Below are 18,799 nucleotides of genomic sequence, written 5' to 3' on the forward strand. Positions count from 1 at the left end.
GAGGGCTAAATAATACATGTGGAAAGCTGTGTTCTTTTTCCTCATCAAGTTTCTCAGTTTTATTTATCCTTGACTTTGGGGGTTGATTTCAGTTTGTTTGGGATCTGTTTGGCAGATCCCATGGCAAAATACTATGGAGGGCAAAGGGGCCTGAGGAAAGCTGGCTGATCTTTGAGGAAATCTCCTCAAAACAGATTACATTTCATCTGAAGAAAGCACAGCCTGGCAGTAGCCTGGGGTGGATGCATATGGATCTGACCATGATAAACCATGAAGTCCAAAAAGGAAGAACACAAAGGAGATGAGGACACCCTCAGCTAAGAGGAACAGAGGCGTTACATGAACATGGAGGAACAGAGTTAGGAGTGCCAAAACTCAGATGGAACTGAAACAGAAAAGAAATGTGAGAGGCAACAACAAAGGACTTCTACAGCAACACTGACAGCCAAAAGAATGCAAAGGAAAATGTGCTTTATTGAGCAGGTAAACCACTAACATAGCATATTGAAAATGTCAAGATACTCCGTGCTTTTTTTGGCTCCATTCTTCCCTGATAAGGTCTGTCCTCAGGCCTGCAGTACTGTTACACTACAGCAGAATCTTTGGTAGGGACTGAGACATTTCTAACAGGAAGAGGAAGGCAGAGAGTTTGTAGCTCATTGGACATGCAAAAATCCATATCAGATGGGTGGATCCAGAGGGACTGAGGGAGCTGCCCCATGTCATTGCAAGGGCACTCTGTCATCAATGAGATGTCATGCTGACTGGGAGAGATTTTCACTGGCTAGAAAAAGTAAGAATTTTTGTGAGGGGCACAAGGAGGATTTGGGGAACTACCCAACCTGAGTTCCTAGGAAAACTGTGCAATGACTCCCAGTGGAAGGCATTTCCAGAAGCATAAAGGACATGAAGGTGGTAGGGAACAGGCAGCATGGACTTAGCATGGGCATACTGTGCCTGCCAACCAGATTGCTAGAACAGGCTGCCCAGAGAGGTGTGGGAATTTCCATCCTTGAGGATATTTAACCTTGGTTGAGCAAGCCCCTGAACAACCCAAATCTAACTGGATCAGAGCAGCTGGATCTAAGTGAATGCACTTGAAGCTGGAGCTTGGACTAGATTACTTCAGGCATTCCCTTCCTACCTAAATTGTTCTATGATCCTGTGTTTCCACATGACTGTCAGCTGAAACCAGTATCTCATACACTGAAAAATGCATTCCTATTGTGGGTTATGGTAACAGGCTGCAAACAAAAACGGGAAAACAAACTAGCATGATTTATTTATACTATGTGCTTTCTCTTTACTTCAGTGGTTTTCAAGATATTCAGATATGCAGACCTCTAGAAAATTTCCAGGGGCCAGGAAGACTGCTTTAGAGTCACCATAATCCCTCTGGTTATGGGTTGTTTTTCTTAATTGCCTTTTGAGGATCCAGTAAAAGTAGCTCATTGACATGGACTAGCAGATAAATAATACTGCTGCAGCAAAACCAGCTGGAGATGACAACGACATATCACAACATGTGACTCATGTCAAAGTAACTTTTGAAATTTGTGTTTATATTGCACAGAAGCAAAGAAAAAAGATTTTCAAGCACGCTTGGAAACCAGAATAATGCCATAAAGGTCCTTTTCAGACTGAAAAGTTAAGGTTTTCAGCATCAGGCACCTTTTTTGTTTCTTTACCCCACCAACCATCCTAACTCTTCCCTAAATCTCAGGGGCTCCCCTCTCAAAACTACCAATTTACAAAAAAATATTTAGGATAAATATACCAAGGCATATCAACAAGGCTGCTGTTACAAGACATTCTGTTCAGTCCTGATTCTTCAACTAATGATACTTGAGCCATTACATGACTAACACTTCACACACTGGCACTGCCTTTGAGAAAAAGTTCAGTGAACACAACACAGCTACAGACTCTTGCTTCAAGTCATTCCCTTTTGACAGTGACAAGCAGCAATCAAAAAGACTGCAAAATAGAGGCAACATCACTGAAATGAAAGGTATTTTCAAGAACTCCAGTTTACCTTGTTGAAGAGGGAAATTTCACCCTCACTTTCTCTCTGGTACAGAAGAAAGCTGCATTTGGGCCTGATTAGACAATGCTTAGTAATTCCTGCTGATCCTTCAGAGGGACATCTGAAGTCATTATAGTATATCTGTACAGCTGTGTTAAAACAAACAGCTCACGAAGAATGTAATTTTCAAACATTTACAACTGATGCCTCAAGTTCCTTTCCTGTAGTTCTTTACTTGAAATCTTCAATCTGTCCTTCCTTTCCTTTCACTCCAGTGGAATGGCTCTTGCCAAGGACTCTAACAAGCTTTTTACTGAGAAATCTCAAGATCTTTTCCTTATCCTCATCCATTATGACTTTTCTGCTGTGTTGATCACATCTTATTTGACACTTTATTCATACTGGGCTTTGGTGACATGTCATCTCCTGATTCAGCATCCCCAGCATCCTTTTCAGCAGCATCTGTTTTTCACCCATTCTTTTGCCTCTTACTTACTTCTGCCTCCTTTCTGACTCAAATGTCAGGTGAAACGGAAAGGTCAAGATAATGATAACAAGCTTGAAAAACTTTTCAAGTGATAAATAATGCAAATGAATATTTGGCTTCAAGAGTAAATTAGGCACCTTTAGCTCTAAAAAAAGGGATATATTTTTACATAGAATGCATAAACTAACAGCAGAAGTCATGTGTTTCTTACAAGATTTATTGAAGTGAAAATCATAGAATGGTTTGGGTTGGAAGGGACGTTAAAGATCATCCAGCTCCAACCCCCCTGCCATGGGCAGGGACACCTTCCACTGGATCAGGTTGCTCAGAGCCTCATCCAACCTGGCCTTGAACACTGCCAGGGACGGTGCACCCACAACTTGTCTGGGCAACCTGTTCTGCGCCTCATCACCCTCTGAGTAAAGAATTCCTTTGTAACATCTAATCTAAATCTCTCCTTTTTTAATTTAAAACCATTCCCCCTTGTCCAGTCACTACCTACCCTTGTAAAAATGTCACTCTCCCTCATATACAATTAGAAAAGCATTAAATCAGTTAACTGATTCAGAATGACTTAACCAGTATGGATCAGGAACAGAGAAACTGCAATCCAGTCATCATATTCCAAGTTATAAAAACTGATTAACCACAAGAAGATAATTTCTTAATCTTCTCAGTCTAAAATTATTTCATAACTGGAAGTGGAGAAAATTATGTAATTATAGTTTCCTTACACATTCTCTGAAGAAAATGTGTAAGGAAACTATAGTTTCACTGAACATGAGTGAAAACTTTATGTGCATGGACAGCACAGGACCAAAAGCCTTGTCAAACAAAAGATGTATCAAGTGGATAGTTTTATACTATGTTTAAGTAAAAATTTACTACAGGAAATGTGGAAAAACTGGCATCAGAAGAGTAAAGTAGTAAAAGAATAAACACCATTTTAAAAAATGAAACATACTGCAGGTATGGTTTTTAGGTCTTAAGACAGTATATGATTTTAAGAAAGTATCAGAATATCACCTTTCCTACCTCTATAGTGTAATTTATGCTATAGCTAAAGCAGCTGTCCAATATACAAACCAATATTGCATGATAATTCATATCAATTACTTGAAATTTGCATATTTTATTAAATATAAGTCTGTAAGTACATCTGTAAGATGCATTTTATATACAGGTTAAATATACATGCTCTGTAAAGTCAGACGTAGGATATTACTATAATATTATATATTATTATATTTCATATATTATATTATAATAGCACAGCTTTTTGTGGCTGTTAATATAGACCTGAATTTCTGAAAACTAAGAGCATGACACAGTAAGAAAATTTCTGCATTTCATTGTCTTACATATTATTAGTATTAATATTAGTGTCATTATTAATAGTATTATTATTGTGTTATTATTATTATTATTAATTATTATTGTTTGGGGGGTTTTTATGCTCTTTGCACAGAGATATCTGAAAGTCAAGCTTTTAAAGCAAGCATAATGGCAGCTTCACTAGGATGAGATTTATCAGCTGACAAAGTCATCAAGGCAGCATGCTGCTGGCTGCAGTCCAATTCCCCCACATACATATCACCGGCTGGTGTGTAAGTCAATAGCAGTCTGGACTTGCATCCTGCCCACTTCTCAGCCAGCTCTCCTCTTCCCCTGCAGCCACATCTTTAACAAGGGACTGTAATGAGATCTGGCCACCTGACACAGTAAGCCTCCTGTAACACAGCTTTGTCTTAAAACTTTCATGTCTACTACATTCCAGGTGTCAGGGATGAAACTTAATATACAATCAATGAAGTTACTTAAGCCAAAAGTATGCTGAGGTATCTATCTACCTGATGGAATGTGTGATTGCATGTACTTTTGAGAATGGATTCCTCAAATAAAACCAGATGCCTACACATTCCAAGTACATTTCCTCTCTAGTAATCATGAGCTCTCAAACAATTAAAAAATCAATATTTAGCACACTAATTACAACAATTGCTACAGAATTGGGCTTTCAAACATTGCATCTTTGGTACCAAGAGTGATACTGTATAATGCCTTGGTTTGATGTACAAATGCCATACTTATCAATTACCAGTGTACCATACTTACTAATTACCCAATCCAAAGTCAGGCTGGGTCACTGACACTCTCAAGCTGCTTTGGAACAGTTATTTAGTTATCTCTGTGAACATGTGGGTCAAGTCAGAAAAGATGTCACCATCAGAAGCAAGCTGTGATTCTTAGTATATTTCTAGTTTCTGGAAAAAGGTGGTGATTGATTCAGCTACAGAGCCGAACACCAATAAAGAAAGTAATCAGGAAAATACTAATGAATGTACAGCTTTGGACATAGAACACTGGGGTGCAAAAAACCCGTAACTCATTATTGGCATACTGTTCTGTGAAGACTGTTTCAGCTCTTCAAAATGTTTTCCTTAATGCATTTTGAAAACACTGCTTGACATTATTTTGTGAAAAAAGCTCCCTCAATGATAATAAAATATGACAATTCTACTAATTTCTAAAGTGTTCGTTTCAGTTCATTAGTATGAAATGCATTTATGTAGTACTTATTTCTATACTATTGTATATTAATTGTTTGTATTTAATTGTTTAAATGTATTTATTTTTAGGAAAAAAACTCCTTGGCTAGAAAGCATTCAAGAAGCACAATCTTCATTTTAATATATGCACACAAATACCACACTCACACATACAATTTAAATTGAATAAAGTACTGTCTGTGGGATTGCCAAGGTTTTACTAAAAAATCTTTTTGAGGTTCTTTAATTTATGTAACAACTGAAAACTTACTTCTTTATGTAGAATTTTTGGTAGGAGATTTTATCAGTGCAATTTTTAATATTGCTGTACCTTTAAAACCAAGTTAATTCAGGCAGTTACTTGGATCCTCATGTAGGAAAAATTCAGATAAAAACTTATGATAGTTGAGAAATCATCCTGTCATAACACCAAGTAAATATTTTGAAGGTTTAACCTAAGAATCAGTCAGAACTAGAGGGCATATTGGAAAATTATCTCAATGTATCAGTGGGATAGTACCCTATTAAAAGGTATATTGCAATTTTAGGCATGGATTTGGAGAAGATTCTAAACTCAAATCAACTTTGCAAGCTTCAAAATAACTTCTAGCACTAGCAGGTACATTTTAAAAGTGGAAATATGAAATTTCAACAATTCAACCTCCTGGAAACTCGTATCTTCATAAAAGAGTATATTCTTGGTTTACGTATTTGTGGCAGCAATCCAAAAAAAGGTGAAGTATAGCATTAAAAATGTCTCTTCTATTTTAAGTAAACTCCTATTGGCCTCTAGAAATGTTACTTGTATTCCTAATTGGTGCCTTACTTAGCATATGCTGGAGCCACCCAGTATGGATTCTCCTCTGCTTCCTTCGCGTGACGTAAGATGGCCTCTCGAGGGTTGCTGTCGTCTGTCTTGTCCAAGGCAATGTTCTTGACTATATATGATGACAGGGTGACCCCATGAGTCCCAACACGGCCGCCACGACCTGTGGCACGAAGAGAAAAATATTTAAGAAATATGCAGAGTCTACTATGGTGATCTGATACAAAGAGGTTATTTAATGCTATAAGAAGGGTTTAACTTAGAGCTCCATTCAGGCGGGTGTTCTGCTGATTATGTAACTCAAAGTAAGCCATTGTGATTACTAATTTTTTGTAGGCAAGCACTCCAATGAGACATCAATGTCTTAAAGTGCTGGATCTAGGGAGTAGAGTCACCACCCAAAAAATGCAAATCCAAATGAGTGTAGAACCAAAACATGATGGCCCCTTCAGCATACGACACTCTAAAATGATTACGCCTAGATTACCTGCTCCTGCTACTGGAGGTTCAGGTTTGTGAGACTTCATGGGGTCCAACCTATCCTTCTCCAGCTGTTTCCTCGTGCTTCGTTGTCGTGGTTCACGGAACATCGGAAGCGCATGGGCTGAAGGGTCACAATTTGGAGAAAATTAAATGTTATAAATTCCACTTTCCTTTTAACATCTTCAATACAAAGAGTTGGGTTCTTTCTTGCAATGGAAAAAGTGCAGCAGTGGAAAAAAATGGAGCAGCCTCGCAGTAATCCTATATCCAAACAATGGTTTACTGAGTTGTACTTTCAGGGGTTTCTTTCTGCTGAATTTTTCAAAGATGAAAACAGTCTGATACCAGGGTTCCTTCAGGCAGGAGCCTCTCCTCTGAAATGCTGTTTCCACAATTTATGTGTATTTCATTCATATCTCTGTCATTCAGTTCTCAACATTAGCATTGTGACCAACCACTTACTCTTTTCTGAACTTCCCATGTTTCTAAAGCCTTCTCACGTGCTCAGAGCATGACAAGGCACTTGATACATTCTTGGATATGACAAAGAGTGGAGCGGAAACCCCTCAATGATTCCAAATGTAATTTTATGCTTATGAAGTCACAATCATGTTCTTTCTAAAATAATAAGATTACTCACCATTGGAAAAATAACATAACTGAGGCAGTCTGCCTAAATTGTAAGGATTTAAAATTTCTATTTCCTCATAAAAGTGCTATCTTCAATCACAGTAATGGCTTTGATCCACTCAGACAAGAGACTCATTTGTTAGCAACAGAGAAACACCATGTTAATGGACATGGTTTTCTTGCAGCGAAGTTTATATCTCACATGCAGGTGTGCTCATTGCTGCTGTTTCCCAAAATAAGGGAAATTGTGTCAGGGCCAAATGATCCAATAAAGACAAAAAATAATCAAACGGATCTTAAATTTAGGAACATTCAGGTACCTATCAGCTTGAGTTTTCAGTTTATTTCTGTAGGCCTCTTCAATTTATTAGACTGAGTGAAGTCACAGACAGGTGACACACAGTAGATCTTTTGAAACAATTTTTGCAGATTTCTTTAAGTATGAAATGCCAAGGACAATTTTCTGCCAAGCACTAAGCTTGATCAGTTTCCACAGAGCATCTGAGGTGACTAATGCACAGATCCAAGCTTTTGCCATTTGTGGAGTCAAGGTTGTCTAAGGAAAACCAGGCTGTGTATTTCTGCATTTTAAAAGTGACACTTAATCCCTGAAAACAACATTCCTGCATTTTAAGTAGCCATTGCAAGCAATTCTCATATTAAGGAGCAACAAGAAATCTGAAGGAAAAGAAAAAAAAAAAAAAAAGAGAAAGAGGGGAGAATAAAGAGAAGAAAAAAGAGAAGAAAAAAAGGGTCAGTTCACTTTGCAAAAGCACTTTGGAGATATTCGGGTATTCCCAGTTCTATCTGTAACTTAAAAGACAGACATCTAACCTCTGAAAAGTTTCCAAAATATGCAAAAAACTTAAACATTTGCTGAGCAAATCCTTACAACATTTTTCTGCATTACTGTATATGGAAACATCCTTGTTTAGTTTCAAAATGATGCGGAAGAAACAGTTAAACAGCTAGAAATCAGTGACGAAATCCGAAAAATTTGCATAACTTGGACCTGTATCTTTCAATGACATTTATAAATGCCATTGAACACACAAGTTTCACTGGATTTTAAGCAGAATTTTCTTTAAAAAATCACAGAAGTTCTTTAGAGTATAAACACTGCACACAAAGCATTACAGTGAAGGATGTTATAAGGATGGATTAAGAGCACCCCATGAAGATAAATAGCCCTGATCTTTGGCAGTTGCTGCTTAAGTTTACCCTAAAAACTGGAGCTGGACATCTGCAGCAGTATGGTAGGTTGGAGACAGCTGTGGCTAGAAAGTGCCCAAGATGGGAACCCAGAACCAAAGTGCCTTGATATAGGTCTAGTTACCAAGACTGCCCAAACCTTCTCACTCTAAACCTCTTTTTGTTTATTATGCTGCCAAACAACTTGTTCATTCTAGAAAAAATGGTTTCAGTATGGGTAAAACCAAGCTTACTAGAAATCAGAGCTGAACACCCTGGAACTGAAAGAGGATGAAGAGAAGCAAGACGGCACAACTGTGTGACTGTTCTTATTTCATATGAGGAAACACTACATAGGGCAATGCTAATGGGGAGGGTCAAGACCTCTCAGTTAATCCTCTCTTTCCACTGTAAAATTTGTCACTGGGAAAAGACAGATGATTAAACATTTTATAGAAGCAACGATAACTATTTTTTATGCATCAGTGAGCCTTAGTATGAACATAAGGTCTTAAAAACCCCTAAGGCTAGGGATAGCTAAGCTGTCTAAAACCCTATATAACTTGGGTTAAGTTATAAATTTGGAAAAACCATTTGGTATTTGTTCAAGACTTCTCTCTCATCTCTGATTTTGTCACTGGTACTGCAAAGTGGCAAAACTCTTCCTAAACCCATCTACACTCCACAATTAAGCAAAATGGAAGATTTACGAAAGCTCCAAAATTTTGGAGGCTTTCAGGAGCACCACCTATCAAGAAATCAACCATTATGAACAACTTTACAGAGCATACGGAATGTATATACCTTTCTGGTTGTGCAACACTACAAAAATTTTGTATGAAGCACCAATATATGATATCAATGATCAATGCTTAATGAAAGACTTTTTAGAGGAGAAGAGATAAAGCTAAATGATCTGCAAATCATTTCAAACCCAAGAATGAGCTAGGGATGCTGTTATAAAGATATGTTTAAATTTCTTACGTGTTATAATGTAATCCTGCGTGAGAGTCTCTGCTTGTCTCTCTTTTCGTTTTGTTTTGACCACGCATAATTTTGCTCCCCTACGAGGAAACAGAGCAGTTCAGTTAGTCTTGTTTATATCAAACAGAAATCCGTTTTTATTCAAGACAGTCTCAACAAAATTACACAGCACTCTAAATATTCATGAATGTCTGTATCTTTGCCTGTTCATGCCCATGTGAAGGAGGGTAGAGAGATTATAGTGTTTCTGTTACAGAGCAGTTTATATGACACGCAGAAATAAGGGTGGAAGATTCATTTCACACTTCATTTGTCCACAGTACTTTAGTGTGCACATTGGAAGTGCTGCTCTCCAAACTTGGGCACTCGTTTGCCTCTGGTATTATTCTTCCTAAGCAGCAGAGGTGGCAGTTATCTAACCAGGTGTCTGTAACACCAAGGCAGGAAAGACTGCATAAGCCTGGCTGCAGCAAGATTGATTTAAACCAGTAGTATTTTCCTCCTCATGGTAAATACGAGGAAACAAGCCAGTCACAAAACTGCGCTAGGGCTCTGTGGTCCAAACAATGATGATCAATTCTCTTGTTCTCTAAACTGACAAAACCAGAAAAACAAAACTTACTTCTGATAATCTTGTAAACCAGAGTTTATCTTCACATCCAAGTGCCCACGTGACAGTAAGTATCCAGAAAACATTAACTGTAACACAGTTTGGTTTTGGGTGCCAGCAGAACAAAGATGGCGCATACAGGGGAAACAACTTATTTATCCCACTCAGTATCAAAGAATTGTACATATCCTCCAGACTGACAGGAAGGAAGCATTCCCCAGTTCTCCAGCCAACCCAGATGGTAAAGGCAAATGAATTGCAAAACAAGTATTTATAGGCTACTTAGGTCCTCTTCATCTTAGGCTGGCAAGCCACCTTCTGATAAATCAGTACCACCTTTCCCTTAGATGTACAGGCAAAATCCACGTCATAAATGAGGGTGGCAAGGAAGACTAGAAGAAAGGTGGGGATGTGCTTCCTTGCGTTACACCTTGTCAAACTGTGTCTTCCAGTATTACTTCACCAGCACTGAAGTTTATGCTTCTAAACAAGATTTTTACTTCAGGAAAAAAAATATGCATTAAAAATACATGACTAAATATCATAAATATCCATTCAGTCACACTTCCTCAGCAACCTCCAAGAGACAGGATGAAAGGGTGGTTATTCCTACTGCAGGTTTCATGCAATTAAAAAATGAAAGCATTTGTAAATTCAGGTAGAATAGTCAGCATACTGCAACAGAAAAAGCTCAGAGGAAAAAGTGCCACTCCTCATAAGTAAACATTCTGGGTTATTTTTTTTTCTCTTTCTACTGTTGCTAAATAAGTGTAACTCTGCAAAACAAATGTTACTAAACCAGGTTTTCTCATTTCTTAGTATAATCACTGAATCACAGAATCAGGCTAAATTTGTGAAAACAACCATAATAAAACACAATTACATACCTCTGGCTTTTGACAGGATCATAGTACACTTTGGCTAAACCATTTCCAGTACCAACCATGATCTGGTTGAGCTTGGGATGCCAAAGGCAACGCACGACACTCTGAAATGAAGTGAGATATTGACAGTTAGTTGGTCACTCATCTGGACCTTAGAATTAATATTCACATTGTCAGAGAGTGCATCACACTGTAGTTGGACCAAGCTTAAGCACAAGAATGAGCATGTGAATATGTGAATGAATAACTCCAGAGTAGAATACAATGTAAAAGGAGTGTCAACACAAGGATGTAGGCAGGGAAGGAAGTAAAAATTGGTGACAGGGTGATAACCAGTGGTTTCCACAGATAATCTGTTGCCAGGGTCTTCATGGGCATATTGGAAATGGAAAGTTAGAGAGGAATTTGAGGAGAACAATTAAGCTTCAGATATGATACAGTGATCCAGGCCTTCATGACTTTTGTGTTCTTATTTTTAATTCTTAATTCTCCCACTTCATTCATCACCTTATCTGTTTTTTCCCTTCTTGTCATACACTGTTGACCTTTCACTTGCTCACTGCAGAAACGGAAGAGATGCTGATTTTCACTCTTGCTTCTTTGTTACCCACAACACTAAGAACTTGGTATTTGAAACCAATGTCTCACAGTACTGTCACCCTTCTGGTCAGCAGCGAAACTCATTTTCAGACATTAAGAGTATTGTTCTACATGTGACTTTGAATCTCCATGTGAGTACTGTTTTCAGTCTGATTCAGCAGCACAGAAACTCTAAGACTCAAACTTCAGACTTGAGAGAACCAAAGTGGGCACAGTCTCCCACAGAGGACAACCTGTCTCATCAAAAACACAAAAGAAAGTATCTATTTTTGACAGACAGTGATGCCTTAAAGGGATAGCGTCCAAGGCTGAAGTTTGTTTGTGCTACTTATGTAATAAATGTATTCAGAGCTAGCAAGATACATTATCCTGTTAATATTTCATGGAACAATGCTCCCTTTTCTAGCCTTGCCTTTCTTCTCCTTCCACTTCCCACTGCATGTTCCATACTATTTCTGGTTTTGTCCAGACTCCATTTTTTTGAATGCTAGGAGGCACATAACATTAAAAATACTGAAAAAATCCTGAAGCCCATTCAGCCATTATGAATCAGAACTTCATTTTACCACAAGATGATGCATGACACTCCTCTGAGCTGTTTTTTTGCTTTGTGTTCTTGTTTCAAGAAAAACTGAGTGAGATAAGTTTCATTAATCAAATAGTCATTCTTTACAAGGTTCCCCAGCAGAGTATCCTCCTTCTACATACACACAACATACAACATTACTTCCCATTTACTTACAGGTACAAATAAACCTGGCTTGCTTATTACAAGACAACTACAAAACAACATTTTTAGAGGTAAATCTGAGGTACACAATAGGTAAGTTATTAATAGATAAGCTATTAATAGATAAGTTATAAGCTAACAAGTTGTTTGACTTAAGTAAGAGTCTTATGTACTGTTATGTAATGCTCAAAATGCTAAAGTAACTCTAAAACACCAAAGCTACTAACAAGTATTGAAGGTCAAAGGTGGGTGGCCTTTTCTTTTATTAATATTTATTGCATGTGGTTAGCCAGCCTTTTTAAACTCTGTAGTTAATGTGGTTCTCCACTTTCTACTGTCAAGTAAATGTATTTTATAGCATGGTAGTGGATACCAGCCAACAAAAACAAGCCTGAGACAGTGTGGCTGTCTGATGGGGTTTGCTGAGTTTCTAACTTGTCAAACATGCACAGCACACTTAAAACCACCATGGCACGTGCTACAGTGCAGGCAAAAGAAACTGCCATTAAATGTAGCCCTATAAATCTTCTGAAACTGTAAAACGTCCCCAGAATACAATGTGTTAAAAACTAAACAAACTCAAGCTCTGAACATGTAGTAATTTTATTAATCCACTGGCATATAAACCTACTTTATAAGTAGTAATAAAAACTATTTATGTGGTTTTCACATTATTTTAGAAACTAACAATTCTTCAAAAATACCGAAATGCTGAATTCCTGAACTATATCCTAAAAAATTTTCCCAATCATATAATCCTAAAGAAGTGAAAATTCTAATCAACTGTATAACAAAGGGATCACTGTAGGCTAGGTCTTAACACTGGGAGGGAAGGGTAAGGAGAATCTTTATCACACAAAAATAATTAACACTTAAAGAGTATTTATTTGATGCCTCTAACTTCTCACTGCTTCCACTTAGAATAACTCAGGGACACATATTTATCACTGGAAATGCTAAACATCAAATTCCATCTCAAAGTAGGTCCTACCTCCCAGCTCTCCAGGCAAGTAAGTATGTTAATTGCAGACAAATAACTGGTTTCCTGCCTTTGCTTACGTGTGCACGTAGGTAGGTACTCACCTACTGATACTGAATTTTACACAACTCCAGAATGGCTGTGGTTGGAAGAGAGGTCTGGAGATGACTAATTCAACCATCCTGCTCCTAGCATAGTCAGATACTACAGACAGCTCAGGATATCACCCAGCTTGGTTTTTATTATTTCTCAGGATGAAGACTGAACAGCCTCTTTCAGCAACCTGTTTCAGTGTCCAACCAGTCCTACCATAAAAAAACCAAAAACCCAACCACAAACCTCAAATAATTTATTTTGTTTAAAACAAGAAAAACCTATGTATATTCTGAAAACAAAAAAATTCCAGGTCATAGCTGAGCAAATGGAAAACATCTTATAACAAATAAGAATGATAAAATGCAGAATGTATCATCACATAAACATCTTCAACATTTGAAAAAAGGATTTCTGTGATGGCTGGATGTTTTGGACACTATGCTTTTGGAGCATGAACTCCCAGAAGCCTGTCACAAAAACCCTGAAAATAATTTTTCCATAGATTGATGTGGCCAGCTTTGTGATTATAAGAAAATTACAAAAGATAATTACTAGTAATGATTTAAAAGCTGTTTTGTACTTTTGCTGCTGCAAAAGCATTAAGTTCTTGAAATGAAATCAATCTGAAAAGTCTTTGGCAATGTCTATTGCATATACAAACACAGTAGCTTACATTGGGAAATCCTGAGAAAACATTGTGAAAATATTTTTGTGAAGTCAGATGAGGAAAATATTAAAAATATTATCCAAAAGAGAAGAACTCTAAATTTACCTTCGTGACTCTCACCGTTAGAACAGATTCAGTGGGTGTCAATGACAGACACAATGAGAGTAGGCAGCTCTGGGGTGGTTCCTAAATAGTCTCAGCCCTATCAGTCTGTTCTCACCTGTGTGTTTCCCCTTTGAATCATAGAAGCAGAGCTGCTGCTGCAGGTAAACAGTAAACACCACCAAATAATTTTTCTGTCAGGTTATTCTCCATCTAGGTGAGCTCACTAGGCAACTACACACACAGCTTTCCTGGTACCGTGCAAGTAATAGTGCTTTGACATGAGTTAACAGCAGTGTCTCTAAATGAGAAACTGAAGCCTTGTTTTCTGTAACACAGAATGGTACATTTATTCTGGCCTAGGAACATAGCCCTGTGTTAAACAGGCACAGTGAAGAATAACTAAAGCAGATTTGTCACCAAGCAAAAGCTAACTACTTCAACTGAAACTGTCCAGAGCACTTAGGCAACACCCTGACAGGAGTAAACAATGCAGAGAGGGCATTTTACAAGGTCAGCAAGAAAAGATTAAAATGATTTGTGGCATAGGAGTGGAAAATTTACCCCCTAAGATGAAACCATGAAGCTGGTAAGGTCATAAAACTACAGAGTGATGTCAAAGACTGAAAGAATTTTCCTGGATCTTTGCTTATGAAGATGGCTCAAGACTGCAGCAGCAAAGGTGAAGTTCAGTTCCCTGGGCCACACTTCAGACAAAAACATTCAGGTTTAGAGTGTGGATAGAGCTGGCCCAGGATGGGAAGAGAAGTCTCAGAGGGGTCAGTACAGGTTGGGGGCAGGAAAGAAAGGTTAATAATTTCTAGTAAGGGGGACTATGAATGGTTTGAGATGACACATCGGCAGTGATAATGTGGATTGTAAGAAGCTTTGAAGAGGACACATTGTGATAAAACATAAAGAAAAAAAACATGAATGAGCTAATGCAGCAACTATTCCTAGTTCCTATGAATTACAGAGTACATACAGTCTTCACATGAATATTACATCTTAGACCTAAAATATTTTTCTGCAGCATTCCAGAGCCTGAGCAGTCACTTAATCTTACTAGTATCTTTTGAATCTACCAAAATGTGAGGTTGCCCATTATGTACAAAATAACAAGAACATATACAAAGAAGGTCTCTTTCCTCCTTCACACTGCTGCAAAACATTAAGAGAAGATTTGGGTTTTCTGTCCATCACTGCCTTCTTGCATTCCTATACTAACATTTTACATGTCTGTGAGCTGATCTTGTACAAAAGCATTTATTTTTTTCATTTGGTGCATTTCAGCTGAGATCCAACAAAATCTCACTAACTTCTTATGTAAACAAGGCCCATGATAACAGTTAATCTTTTTTTGTTAGCAAAATTTTATTAAACAGACATGTATGTGTGTACACATATGGAGGTCATAACTGCTACAAGACTGGCATGATAATGGTTTCATCATTTTCCAAAAAATTCCAAGAACTTTCGTATTTTTGACATAAATAGGAATCACCATACACTTCTAGAGCACATAGGTCAACAGGACTATATTCTTTCTTTGCTACTGTGAAATGAAAAGTAAATTAGAGGGGCCATATTTTACAGTGATGTTTTAATTTCTTTTCCCTCCTTCAGGAGGTCTTAGTGCTTCTCAGTCAGGCACTGTTTTCTTTGGAAACCACCCTTTCTCCCTAAAGACAGTTAAGTTTTAAGGTTAAGTACCATGCAGCTGTTTTTGAAAATGAACATTTCATGTAAAGTGTATTTTCAGATAATGCATGATAACGTATCAGCTTTTTCAAGTTCTTTTGTAAAGCTTCTCCTGCCATTCAAGGAAGAGGAAAGAAAAACACGTTTCCTTATCAGTTATGCACTCATGGAATAAACATTTTCCATTTTTCTTTCTTTTCACTTCAGGTACACACTTTCACTCTTGTCTTTCAACTGGCTTACACATTTGCTGCAAAACACCAGATATGACTAATCAGTTAAGGGCAGCTATCAGACTTTTAAGCTAAATTCACTAAATTAATGTCTCCTCCCACAGCTATTAGTGCAAACTATTCAAATGAAAACACTGACTACAAATCTGATTTGCAGACTGCATCTGTCTACTTCCATCCCTACGTGAAACTACCCTGAGAAGGTGGAAATCTCTACTGAATGATGCTGACATACAGCTAATATTCATACTTTCCCTGTGCTGGATGTACAGCCAACATTCCACCTGTAAATTGGGAAAATCAAAAGTGATCTTCCAAATAGCCACTAGAAAAAAATACTGCTAATTCCAGAAAAATACTGCAAATGGAAAGGAAACATGCTAATCCTAGGTTTTCACACATCTCTAACCTATGATGCAAGAATTCACGAACATTTGAATTAAAAAAGCGTTACAATTTAGATAAAGTTCAGTAACTCCATGGTGACGTTGCTGATGTTTTGACAGTTGTTGGGAAATCACGTGCAAGTAAGAGAGCGTAGGCTTCACTCTCAGCTAGAAGAAGCCTTTCATAGAGCGGCAGGCTTTTCTCCTGTAAATTGCCTATAGTCATAAATCTTAAATCAATAGAAATGAACGCAAAAGTAACCCATTATCTCCTACTTCGCTGTCGGCAAGGTCAGAAAACAAGAGCCTCAATGTTCTAGTACTTTAGTAGAAGACAATAAACACCCACAGAGGGAAGTGAAGAGTTTAGGTGGGACTTGTTTCATCAAACTTAACATGTCTACACCTCTAATCTTTACAGGTCTACTCTTTAAATGTCTACAGATTATCTCCCTTTATAATTAATAGAGAGAAATCATTTTGAGAAAGCATTTTGCAGAGGCCTTCAACTAACCTATTTTAGAGATCTATTTTAGGATGAGATAAAATCACAGTCTGAATACATTTATTTTTCTCTGTTGATTAGAAAAGGAGCCTAGGGTGACTGGATCAGCTGTAGACATCTGTATTTGGTCAGGTGAATCCCTACAGTCTACAGTGGCCAAAATAACTATAAAAGAAAAACAGAAAACTAATGAGGATCTATATTACAGCATGTTGTGCTACTTAGATAAAACTCCACAGGATTCTTTATCCAAGGATAAAGAATCCTGGTACCCATATTGAATATTCCTAGTGTAGAAAGAATACATCAGATACAAACTTCTAAAACTGCCCAACAAATCTTGAAAACCTTAGCTTCAAAGATCAGGTCTAGCTCTGGAGATACTTAACAACTGAATAGGGATAAAACAGAAAAAACTCTATGTTTGCCCTTATTGCTTACCCCTTTCCTAACCTACAATCTAATAAATAATTCCTCAGCATCTCTTCTGAAGCTATACAATGAAAAAGTGAAAGCAAGAGCTGCTGCCCTAAGAAAATATTTTCAATTAGAAGAAAAACTTAAACAAACCTTCCCTCTTTCCTATGTGCAAGCTTTGCTTCAGTGGCTGTGACAGTATGTGATGGGCTCTGTTTGAACAGCACTGCTTGGATTTGCTGCACTTGGCTGTCCAAGCAGTCAGGTAAGTGACATGTCAGCAGGGAAGACGGCAAACATGGAAAATGAATTCTGACCATGGCTGTGGATTCTGTAAGGACAGGTGACCCCAGCAGTGGCTAAGTGGGGCTTTTCTGATGAACTGAGGATTTATCTTAACTGTAATCATTACAAATTCCACTCTTTTTGAAAAAACCTTGCCTATCAAAATCAGTGCAAGTATGCATGCAACTAGTTTATTTAGCACATCTATTCTGTCTTTTCCCTTTTATAAAACTACTACGTATTTACAGTGAAGAACTGCTTGCAGTATCTTTTAAACTCAGAGAAGCTCAAAACATAATAAGCAATACTACTTAGGAAGCCTACAATAAAAAGCAACTACCTTCCAAATTAACATTATCTGTTACAGAAGCCTATATTACATTTGTATTTGAGAGGGGTAAGCAATTTCAAACTTGGGCTGAATGGAGGGATGAAATCTCAGTGTAGCCTTTCAGTTTTATCTTATATAGTTCTGGAACTTGCACATTCAGTCCTTCTGACTTTAGCAGTACATCTTCCCATATGAGAAGATGAATGTACAAAGTTATTTCAGGAAAAAACCTCCATTTATTTAATAGCGTTTCTATGTCTTTGAATAAAACATGCAAATATTTAGTGCTGAAGACAGCTTCGCACTACCACAAGTTGCTCCCCATCCCTGTTTGGTTACTACCGCTTTTAATCAACTTCTCTTATTAGGAAAGATATTAAAGCAGAGGCTCTCGAGCTTTTCCATTTCATGATAAAGGTGTGGAACCATTTAGAAACTTCAGATATTTAGACTGCTGTACCGTGGATACAAATCTAGTTTTTGTACAAATTTTCACAGATGCGTTTTATGTGGGTCACAGTTTACACGGACCAAGTAAACCTCTGCCACTTTTTATTTTATTCATCCCGGCAAGAATGCATACACCCCTTGAGAAAACAGAGGAAAATGCCTCAAAAGATACTAAAAATCTCATGCTGAGGAAAGATCCATATGCATTCTAACTCACAGGCAGTAGAGTAACTCCTTCCTGTCTCAAAGATCTCAATGCTTTAAAAGAAAACACTACTCTCACTCATACTCCATGAAGTTCAGAAACAGACCCTAAGGACTTTTAAGCAAGTGTTTCAACACATTTTCTCCCAAGTTAACAAATAATTTCTCTCCAATTCTGTGTAATTGGAATTTAAAGGAAAAAAAATTTTAAAAAATCAAAAACTTGATATTCTAATCTGAAGATAATAGCAATCTTACCTGATGCGATAATTTCTACACAACACTATCATTTCTATGCAATAATCAAAGATCATTGATAATGATGGTTGAAATGCAGAATGGAAAGTAAAATCCACCAATGAAGTTAGCATTAAAAGGAAATGCTTCAATATATATAGTTCTTCCCTTCTCCTACTGTTATCTTGATTTCTCTGCAGACGATC

General features: G+C 37.5%; 1 protein-coding gene across 2 annotated transcripts in view; it reads right to left on the minus strand.

Moving 5' to 3' along the window:
- Positions 1-18,799, minus strand: part of WDR70 (WD repeat domain 70) — a 128,129-nt gene that overhangs the window by 2,775 nt on the left and 106,555 nt on the right. For both annotated transcript variants that reach the window (XM_048291712.1, XM_048291713.1), the window contains 4 exons: positions 10,674-10,774; positions 9,177-9,256; positions 6,376-6,492; positions 5,889-6,051 (listed from right to left, as the gene is read on the minus strand). In XM_048291712.1, coding sequence (XP_048147669.1) covers positions 5,889-6,051; positions 6,376-6,492; positions 9,177-9,256; positions 10,674-10,774 — 461 coding nt within the window. The remainder of the gene's footprint in view (positions 1-5,888; positions 6,052-6,375; positions 6,493-9,176; positions 9,257-10,673; positions 10,775-18,799) is intronic.

This window comes from Corvus hawaiiensis, chromosome Z, assembly GCF_020740725.1.
Source record: "Corvus hawaiiensis isolate bCorHaw1 chromosome Z, bCorHaw1.pri.cur, whole genome shotgun sequence".
Taxonomy (NCBI): Eukaryota; Metazoa; Chordata; class Aves; order Passeriformes; family Corvidae; genus Corvus; species Corvus hawaiiensis.